The sequence below is a fragment of the Apteryx rowi genome, unplaced genomic scaffold (genome assembly GCF_003343035.1).
Source record: "Apteryx rowi isolate R43461 unplaced genomic scaffold, aptRow1 scaffold_450, whole genome shotgun sequence".
NCBI lineage: Eukaryota > Metazoa > Chordata > Aves > Apterygiformes > Apterygidae > Apteryx > Apteryx rowi.
In genome coordinates, this window is record NW_020450706.1 from 14,130 (window position 1) to 23,899 (window position 9,770).

Here is a 9,770-nt window from a genome sequence, read left to right on the forward strand (position 1 = left end):
GGGGAGCCTGGTGGCGGCAGGGCGGCGCGGGAACAGGGGTGCGGGACCGTCTCGGGAGGCACCGAGCGGCTTCAGAGAGCCGGCCGGAGGGGAAAGCGAGTCCGGCRGCACGGAGGTGGCCAGCGACTCGGGGATCAGCTGCGAAGAAGGGTTTTCCGAYGCCAGTGGGTCGCCGGTGCCGGTGCCGGTGCCGGAGTCAGCAAGCCTCAGGAAGGAGAGGATCGTGATGCTCTTCCTGAGCCACTGGAAGCGATCTGCCGAGAGCCCGTCCCTGCGCGCCATGGCCAGGAAAACGCTGGAGTCCCAGCGGGCCCAGAGGGAGGGTGCCAGGGGCCCCAAAGCGGATGAGGCATCCGCAGAGAAAACGCCGGGGGAGACGACCAAAGTAGGCCACTTGGTCCACCAGAGGAATGCCATCCAGCAGCTCATCGGCAGCTGGAAGGACGTCACCTCCCACGGCCCCGCGCAACAGCGGCCCCCCGGCCAGCGTGGCACTTACTCCCCGGAGCAGTTCCTGCCCCACATCAACGGCGTGCCGGCCGACTACGACAGCCTCACGCTGGACCTCTTCATGCTGGGCTATTTCCGCATCCTGGAGCAGGACCTTTCCCCGGAAGAGCGCCGGGGCCGGCACCTGCTCTGCTTCGAGGTGTTCGACCACCTGGGCCGGCACAGCTGGGACACGGTGCGTGCCTTCCACCGGGCCGTGACGGATGAGATTGATGCCGGCCGGCGAGGCTGGAAAGACAGCTTTGAAGATATCAAGGCGAGGTATTTTGGCAGCACCAAGGGCTCCGTGTGCTGGCTGGGGTCGGGCCGGGGCGCTGCGGGAAGCCCTCGGCAGCCCGCAGCCAGCACGCCAGCACAGAGCCCACCGCCCCGGCATCACCCGGGCTGCGGGGCCGCTTTCGCCGGTGTCAGCAACGAGGAGATCTGCAGGTACATCGACCGCAGCTTCGCCTTCTGGAAGGAGAAGGAAGCAGAGATCTTCAGCTTCGAGGAGTGAGGCCGGCAGCCCCGAGGCACCGGCTCTGCAGTGCTGCTTGGGGCGGGGGGTGTCTGGGGCAGTTTTAAGGGCAAAAACTGCCTTGGCGGGGTATTTTCCCTGCTATGCCTTTCCCACACTGAAGCAAATAGGCAGAAAAATGACTCTGAGACACCGTCATTCTCACGAGAGGGCTGGGCACCAGCAGGGACCTTCTCTGAGGCACCCCGAAACCACAGGCTCCCAGGGATTTAGGTACCCCCGCTTTCAGGGCCTTTAGCAGCCTTTCCTAGACTGCTGCTTTTTCTGCTATTTCATTTTTTTGCAAGGCAAGCAGCAGATGAAGCTCTTGCCATGAGCTGGCTGGCAGGAAGAGGGAAGCGACCGTTTACATCTGGGTATTTTCCACCAGAGCTCCTTCTCCCGTATCCTTTTTCTCCTGCTGCCTTTTGCAAAGGGCTCAGTTTCCATGGGAACTGCAGGCTTAATAAAAGCATTTCGGTGTTGTCTTGCGGAAAAAAAAAAAAAAAAAAATCACTGCAGACCGAATGTCTTTCTGAAGTGGTTCAAGGCTTTGGGGGTGATGGAGAAAGCTGGAGGATCACCCCATCCTTCCCAGCCCGAACGCCCGGACTCCCGTGTCCTCCGCCAAGGGAGAAGCCAGCAAAATCCACCTGATGCACAGGGATGGCATCGCCACCCCGAGCGCTAGCTCTGCCTGAGGTAGAGGCAGAGATGGGCACAAACTGGGGCCAACCCTGCCCTCACGCCATGGTGGCACCCCGCCRCCTTGGCCCCTTGCCCCGGCCCTCAGCTGGGTGCTGGGGAGACAGCTGCTGTGATTTATTTGCAGCCACTCCTGTGGAGGGCCGGGAGAGCCGCTCACCACTAAGGAGGAAGATAACAGCCTATATTTAGCAACCAGCATCACCAGCCACAGATAGCGGGAGAGAAGGAACATCTCTGGAAGCGGAGATGAGGGACGGGTTGGATGCAGGGAGCATTTTCCCCTGCGCTCTCTCTTGCACACATGCAGTGGTGTCACTGGTCCTGCTGCCCCAGGCGCGATGCACTCCCTGTGTGCACCCTCGGGTGTCCCTGTGAAAAGCAGCACAGCCCGGCGGTTGTTCTTGCACTTGGCCTGCCTGTTTTCGGTGCCCCAGAGGGACCCTTCGCCTGCAGGGGTGCTTTCCCTCCTGCAGGTGCGGGCTGCCAGCTCCCTGMGTAAATGGCATGCTTGCATGATCCTGGGGCTGCCAAGCCACGGTCCACCCGCTTCCCCAGCCCTTCTCCAGCGCAGCAGAGCCCGTAGCCAAGTCTGACACCACCAAAGCACTGCCTCAGCTCGGGGGCACCACGAGACCAGGCAGGCTGGGCAGCATCAGGGCAGCTCTGCCTGCTGCCCCGTGGGCGCCTTTAAGAGCAGGCAGCTGGGGAAGATCCAAGTCCCAGAGCTGGCTAAATATAGCCCCTCCGGCTCAGCCCCAGCTGCCACCCTGTCTCTGACGGGGGGACGTCGCTCCCCAGCCCACAGACGCCAGCCGCGTCGCTCGCCAGCTGCACGGGACAGGCGAGGCGGCGGGTGCTCTGAGGGGTGCAAAGCCCAGGTAGGAGCGGGGGCAGCTGGGTGCCGCGCGGGGAGCAACCGTAGGAGGGACGCGCTAGCCGGACTTGCCCGGCCCTGTCCCGCCGGGAAGCCATGCCAGACACCCGGGGTGGGGGGGGTGGATGCTTTCAGGAGTGGGGGGGTTGCTGCAGGGTTTCGCTCCTTATGGGCCCCCCAGTCAGGACACCGTTGGGGGGGGGKGGTGCAGGCATGCTCTGCACYGTCCAGCACGTGCCCCTGCTCGGCCCAGGCTCCCCGCGCGAGCTGGAACGTGCTGCCCTGCTGGGGTGAAAGCCGAGGCGGGTGCGGGGCTGCGCACCCCACCCCGTGCGCCCGCACGCGCCTGCGCTGCCCCGCTGCTGCTCCCGGGGCTAGCGGCGTCACAAGACGTGTTTTGCACCAGCCGAAAGCTCGGCCCTTCGTATTTTTACGTGCCGGCCGTGCCTTGCTGTCCCCGGGCTCGCTGCCAGCCGAGGCGGCAGGTCACGGCCACCTCCCTCACGGCAGAAAGCACTCGGAGAGTCCCAGCGCCGGATCCCAGGCTGCGGTCTGACGCAACGGCATACCCACCCTCCCGCCTCTCTCCACCCTCCCGAAAAATAGGTCGTGGCAGCAGCCAGGCTGCCCAGGAGGGGCCGGCGTGTGACCCGGCCCCATGACTCAGGCCATGGGGTGCCTGGGCAGAGAACTAGTCTGCTGCGCACAGCTCATCACTGCAAACGCTCCCCCTGTCCCAGCTGGTGCCTATAAATCACACGGGCGACTTTAGGAAGGCACATACACGCTCGGGGTGGGAACTCGTCATCGCCTTTTCCTCGCAGGGACACCCTCGCCACACTCATCTGCTGCTCCCCAGGCTTGTCACGCCAGCGAGCGGATACGCCAGTATCAGCCCGCAGCTTCCCAAGCGAGGCCTCCCGGGCGCCCCTGCACCGGCACAGCTTTGGCCGCCAAGCCAGGCACCATGGTGAGGAACGTGGACGACTTTGACTTCTGCCTCGCATCGCATGCCCAGAGCGTGCTGGAGGGGCTGCAGCGCCTGCGCGCCAACCCCAAGCTCTCGGACGTGACGCTGCTGGTGGGCGGCCGGGAGTTCCCCTGCCACCGCGGCGTCCTGGCCCTCTGCAGCCACTACTTCGACGCCATGTTCTCTGGTGACTTCGTCGAGAGCATCACCGCCCGGGTGGAGATCAAGGAGGTGGACCCCRGCGCGCTGGAGACGCTGCTCGACTTTGCCTACACAGGGAAGATCACCATCAACCAGGCAAACGTGGAGGGGCTCATCCGCACCTCGAACCAGCTCCACTTCCCCACCATCCAGAAAGTCTGCAGCCGCTACCTCCGGCAGCAGATGGACGCCACAAACTGCCTAGGTATCTGCGAGTTTGGAGAGAGCCACGGCTGCCCTGAGGTGTCCTCCAAGGCTTGGTCTTTCTTGCAGGAGAACTTTGAAGATGTCTCTCGCCAGGAGGAGTTCCTGCAGCTATCCAAGGAGAGGTTGGCCATCTACCTCTCCAACGACCAGCTGCAGGTGCAGGAGGAGCAGAGCCTGGCCGAGGCCGTGCTGCGCTGGGTGCGCTACGATGCGGGGCCCAGGGCCCAGTTCCTGCCCGAGCTGCTTGAGCTGGCCCACCTCGTCTCGCTGCCGGACCAGTACCTGCAGAACCTGCTCGCTGCTGAGCCACTCGTCCGCGACTCGGATGCCAGCAAGGCCGTCGTCGCCCGATACCGCACCACGGTCAGTGGCAGCAGGCTTGGAGGCCGGCTCCCCGTCGCCRTCGGGCCAGTGAGCGTGGGAAGGGGCAATGCTTTTAGCCGAAGCCTGGTGAGGAACGGGTAAAGGCGTAAATGCTTGTCCAGGAGATCACAAGTGCCCAAAGAGCACAGGGGGATGTGGGAGGTGCCGGCCTACCTCTGTGCTGCTGGAGGCACCTTAGCCCCGCAGCCAGACGCAGGTCAGGGAGTGATGAGTCGGGGAGCAATAAGCCAGGAGCAGGGTTTGGAGCCTCACGGTGCCGTCCCGGCCTCTGCCGTCAGGGCGGAAGCAGCTCCGGCGCTCAGAAGAGGCCCCTCGCCGTGCCGCAGAAGCTGGAGGAGGTGCTGGTGGTGGTCGGCGGCCGGGTCCTGGAGGAGAGCGAGGATGATGACAGCAGGCTGGACACACCGGCCACCCCCAGAAACTTCGCCTTCTACAACCCCAAGAGCAGTAAGTGCTTGTGGTGGGGAACGGGGCAGCCGAATCCCCCCCGCGCTTTGTGGGTTAATTAACCCCGCAGTCTGCCCCAAATCCATCTCCTGGCCCAGACCCCACTGTAGAGCAGACCAGTGTGGTTTCCCTGCTCCTTCCCACTCAGACCAAGCCCTGGCAGGGCTGGAAGCAGCRTCTGCCTGCCCAGCTCACCCTTCCCGACAGCAGCCCACCAGCCGCTCTTCAGGAGGAGACGGTCTCGCATTTCACCCAGACCCCATAGCGCCTCCGATTGCACAACAGCGATGAATAAATAAAGCAAACAAGATGAGGAGGCTGTGAGATTTGAGCCCAGCTGCAGTTTCCAAGTCTCCAAGCCCCCCCATCATGATGTGACTCTGGGTGTCCCAAGGCCACGGCTTTATCGCTTGTGTTTGCTGTGTTTCAGGGAGATGGATGGCTCTGCCCGACTTCCCGGATTACAACAAATGGGGCTTTTCCCTGGTGGCTCTGAACAACGACGTGTACGTCACAGGTAGGTGTTAGGGACTCCCAGCTGAGGCAGGGGGACCCCGAGTATCGCCTCGAGGAGCAGGTGCTGAGACCCACACCAGGGCCAGGAGGGCAGAGACTGGGCCAGGGTGCTGGTGTGGGGCCAGGGCTGCCCTCCAAAAGTGCGTATCCCTCCAGGCCAGTGTGAGTGTGATGTGGGTCCCAGCGACTCCCCAAGTGGGGCAGAAACACCAGTGCCTCTCCCCAAGGCTGCTGGGAGCAGACCTTTGCAAGCAAGAGCCCTCTTCTTGCTTTTCTCTTGGGTGGATTTGACCATCCAGGAGGGATGCCCAGGAGACGCATGCATTCGGAGGGGATCCCGGGAAGCCCAGCCTGACCCTGTCCCTCCCCACGGCCGGGCACTTCCCTCTCTAGGTGGCTCCCGGGGGTCCCAGAACGACACGTGGTCGACAACCCAGGCCTGGCGCTTCTGCCTCAAGGACGGCGCTTGGAAGCCCATTGCTTCGATGCTGAAAGCCCGAACGAACCACACCAGCGCCGTCCTCAAYGGCGAGATCTACGTTATTGGTGGTAAGGCAGCGTGGGCGCCCAGCGCTCCAGGTGCTGCGATACAAAGAGCCCCTGGGTGCTGCCAGGGGCTCAGAGGGTGCAGGGCATCCTCCCGCGCTCATCGCTCTGGGCCAAGTTGGACCACAGTGTCCCTGCCACCCCACAGGTACCACRGTGGACATCGTGGAAGTGGAGTGCTACGATCCCTACAACAAGAGCTGGTGCGCCATTAGCCCGGCCCTCAAGTACGTGAGCAATTTCACAGCTGCTGGCTGCCTGGGGAAGCTCTACCTCATCGGCTCCTGCGCCGTCAAGTACAACGCCCTGACCCTGCAGTGCTACAACCCCGTCAGAGGTACGCACAGGGCCCCATGTCAGCGTCTCTCAGAAAGTGCTCAAGGAGCAGCCAGAGTACAGCCRTGCCAGGAGCCAAGGGTAGCCCAGCAGAGGTGGTGCCCTCAGCAGTGGGACACCATCCCACAGGGTATGGACAGGGTGGGCAGAGCTAAGTGCTGCTAGTGGGTCCAGCATCAGCCCTGGACACAGCAAGGGGATGGATCGGGTCCAGGATTCATCCCAGGAGTCCAGTCATGAGCAGCAGGAGATGGAGCCAGAGACAGAGCTGGAGACAAAGCTACGGTGCTGGTCCAAGGTCCATCTAGAAGGTCTCAGCATTTGGCCTCCACRCTGGGCCCAGCCTCTTTCCTTGGGGTGGCCTCCAGACAGCTCCTCAGCTGGGGAGGGAAAAGCTAAAAAAAAACCCTTCGACAAACTGCACCTCCTCAGACAGCTCCTGCTCAGCCCCATGGTGGTTGCTACCATGCCATGCCGCTGGTATGAACAACTCCCCACCTATTTTACACAAGAAAATTGTTGTGGATGGTAGAGAAGATGCCCCCCTGCTTGGCCAGTCTGTCTCCTCTCTTTTAAGCACTCTCTTCGAATAACTGTGGGGCCAGTGCTGAATTTTTTGGTCACTGAGACATAGCTGCATTAATAGCAGGCGTCTGAAGCACTTTAACATGATGATGACGGCTGTTCCTTGCAGATTTGTGGAGTGTAATTACATCCCCGTTCATCCCAAAGTACCTCTCGGCCCCACGCTGTGCCTCCCTGCATGGGCTCATCTACCTCATTGGTGACAACACGAAGAAGGTTTATGTTTACGACCCTGAGGCAAACATCTGGCAGAAGGTAGGGCTGCATGGGACCCGGTGAGCCTCACTCTCCTGGGAGCCCAGGGATGGGGGCACTAGACTGATCTGCACTTTTCCAGGTCTAAACGCAGAGAGTGGCTTTTAGTTATCCATTAAGATTTAGGTGCCAAACCTCTACAGACTTCTACTCCCTCTGAGGGAAGTGAGGCCAGAGCGAAGGAGGAGATGAGAGGGCTTCTGCCTTGAGAAGGCAGGCGCAAAAACTGCAAAGTCTGGGTGCAGTCCCGTGCCTTGACAGGAGGGTGGAGAGGGTTTGTGCCAGCCTGTTTGGGATTTGGCCGGTTCATGGCCAGGCCAACCCTTTCCACCGCAGCACTGAGGCTTTCAGATGTCCATCAACCTCCAAGCTTTCGGCAAGCCCCGGGGGAAGCAGCTGGGTGACTGGTCACCCAGGGAGCTGCCAAAAGTCAGGGACTTGGCCACRCCAGCTGAGCCCCTGCAAACTCATTTCCTCCAGCCGCTTGAGGCTGCAGCGGCAGATCCCCAGGGCTGTCTCACAGCAGCCTGCTGAGGCRTGGGCACCCCGAGGCGCAGGCGGGTGAGCTCCGCTGGATGCCGGGATCCTGCCCGGCTTGGGTTACAGGACTGGTGCTGGGCTCCTCCTGCAGCTGTTGGCTCGCCCGGCGCCACGCGATGGAAACGGCCCCCCCCTTGGCTCCCCGGCCGGAYGCCAGCGCCTCCCTCTCCCTCCCGGCGAGCCGCTCAGGCCTGCTCACCCCACCACACCGTTAACCCCTGTGGAGCTGAATTTGCCCCCGGCCTGCCTTGTCTGCCCCCAGCACCAGCCCTGTGCTTGCTACCTCTGCACCTAGATGCGTGGCCTTTGCTCTGGCAAAAAAATTGCACCGGGTTATAATTTTAAGCAAAGTTTATGCTCACCATGGAGGGCTCTTTCCCGTCCAACACCCTCCTGCCGGGGCATGTGGGGCTCCCGCACCCGGCTGCAATTTGCTGGGCAAGCTCCACACCTGGCATGTCCCTGCCGCAGGTGCAGCTGCTCCACACGCTCCACGAGAACGGCGGGATGGCATCGCTGGGCGACCGGCTCTTCGTCACGGGGGGCCACTGGAAAGGCATGGACGGTGACTACCGGGTGGAGATGGAGGTGTACGACTGTGCCAAGGACCGCTGGACGAGGGAGGGCTCCCTGCCCTGCCTCTGGCTCTTCCACAGCTCTTCCTCCATCTTCATGGACACCTCAAAGTGGACAGAGGCGTTTGAGGGTGGCCACAGGTGGTAACAGAGCCCAACGCCTGTGGCTTGAATGAGCTCATCCACCATTTGGGAAGGGAAGGATTGGTCCGGGGCTATTTTGTGGGTTGGTTTTGCTATACACAGGCACAGCGTTTCTGCACTGCTTGGGCCAAACCCTCTTCCTAAAATCTGCAGCTCCCTGCAAGGGCCGTGAGCAGTTCGGCCTTCTTCACTGTGGATGCAAAAGCCAGGCTTGCTCTTGGGCCCATCATCCAGGAGGGGTGAAGTCTCAAATACCCAATTAAATGCAGTTAACGACGGCTCCAGGCTCTGCTCCCCTCTGGAGCAGGGCAGTCAACAAGCCCATCTCCCCGGAGGGCAGCGCGGCAGCCTTACTGTGCCATCGCCTGATGAAGCCAAGCTCTCCCGTCGCTCTCACCTCTCTCCCGTCTCTTCCAGACATGAAACAGGGTGCTTAAGGGGGAGTCAGGCTTTTCCTTAAAAACACCCTTTGGTTTGGTTACTGTTCTTTTTTTAAGTTTGTTTCCCCCCCCCCCTCCAAAACCCCAAAGCCTTTAGGGTATTTACAAGGGGAACATCTCTCAAAGTTTGGCCTGTAACACCAGAACCCAGAAAATGACATTTCTTCTCAGGTGGCTGCTCTGCCACCTGAGCGGCCCCATCCCCAATTGCTTTGCTATTCAGAATCTGGAAAAATGAGGATGACTGGGGCAAATTTTCGGACACCCAGTGATGTGTTTGGTGCCTAGTCAAGCTCTGGTTTGCGGGGACTGAATGGTCAGACCCAGTCTGGCTCCCCGAGGCAGGAGATAAACAGCTCTCGCCTGCTCTGCCGTGGCCCATGCGTGTCAGGTATCTGGGGCGGTGGGCCGCCATGGGGCACTCAGTCTGGTTTGCTCTCGCACGTGCGGGAGCGACCCCCAACAGCAAGGCCTCCCCACGGTGGGGGAGCGTGCCCGGCACCCCCGCAGCATGAGCTCACAGCTTGGGTGCTCCTTCCCCAGCTCACCGGCCTCGGTGCTCCCACGCTTGGACCGGGCAGCCGCTGGAGCGACCCTGCGGGTCATCCCACCCCGGGAGCCGGTGTTGCTGGGGGAAAGCCCAGGGATGGGGTGAGCACAAGGCAACGCTCCCCCAGCAGCGTGTCCAGCCTCCCGAGCCTGACCCGCAGGATTGCGCAGCTCTACAAGGAYTGTTTTTTTCATTAAGCTGCTCTGTATGATTCTTTTCTGTATGTTTTTGGAAGTCATTAAACACCCACAAGAAGGCGTTGCGCATCCTGCCCGCACGCCGTGCTTTGCTCGGAGCCCAACTGCAGATTCATTGCGCGTCCTGGAGCAGAAGAGGCGGCAAACCACCGATCCGGCTGCCCTCCACGGGCCGTTCGGGATTTCACACACAAAACTCTCCTTCCTCGGCTATTTCTTTCCTAAGCTAAAGGATCCTGCCCATTCCCGGCGGGAACGGCTGGGCCGGCGCGGTGCCGCCCGCGGGGCC

At 61.7% G+C, this 9,770-nt stretch overlaps 2 protein-coding genes across 2 annotated transcripts in view; both read left to right on the forward strand.

Moving 5' to 3' along the window:
• The window catches only part of ESPNL (espin like), a 2,542-nt gene extending 1,536 nt beyond the window's left edge, over positions 1 to 1,006 (forward strand). The window contains exon 5 of the mRNA XM_026077396.1: positions 59 to 1,006. Within this exon, the coding sequence (XP_025933181.1) occupies positions 59 to 1,006 (948 nt within the window). The remainder of the gene's footprint in view (positions 1 to 58) is intronic.
• A 2,409-nt stretch (positions 1,007 to 3,415) lies between these two features.
• Positions 3,416 to 8,988, forward strand: KLHL30 (kelch like family member 30). The gene is made up of 7 exons (XM_026077361.1): positions 3,416 to 4,329; positions 4,656 to 4,797; positions 5,228 to 5,314; positions 5,707 to 5,862; positions 6,008 to 6,196; positions 6,890 to 7,035; positions 8,047 to 8,988. Exons 1-7 carry the CDS (start codon positions 3,556 to 3,558, stop codon positions 8,296 to 8,298), a joined length of 1,746 nt encoding a protein of 581 aa, XP_025933146.1. The 5' UTR covers positions 3,416 to 3,555; the 3' UTR covers positions 8,299 to 8,988.
• Positions 8,989 to 9,770: the final 782 nt, after the last annotated feature.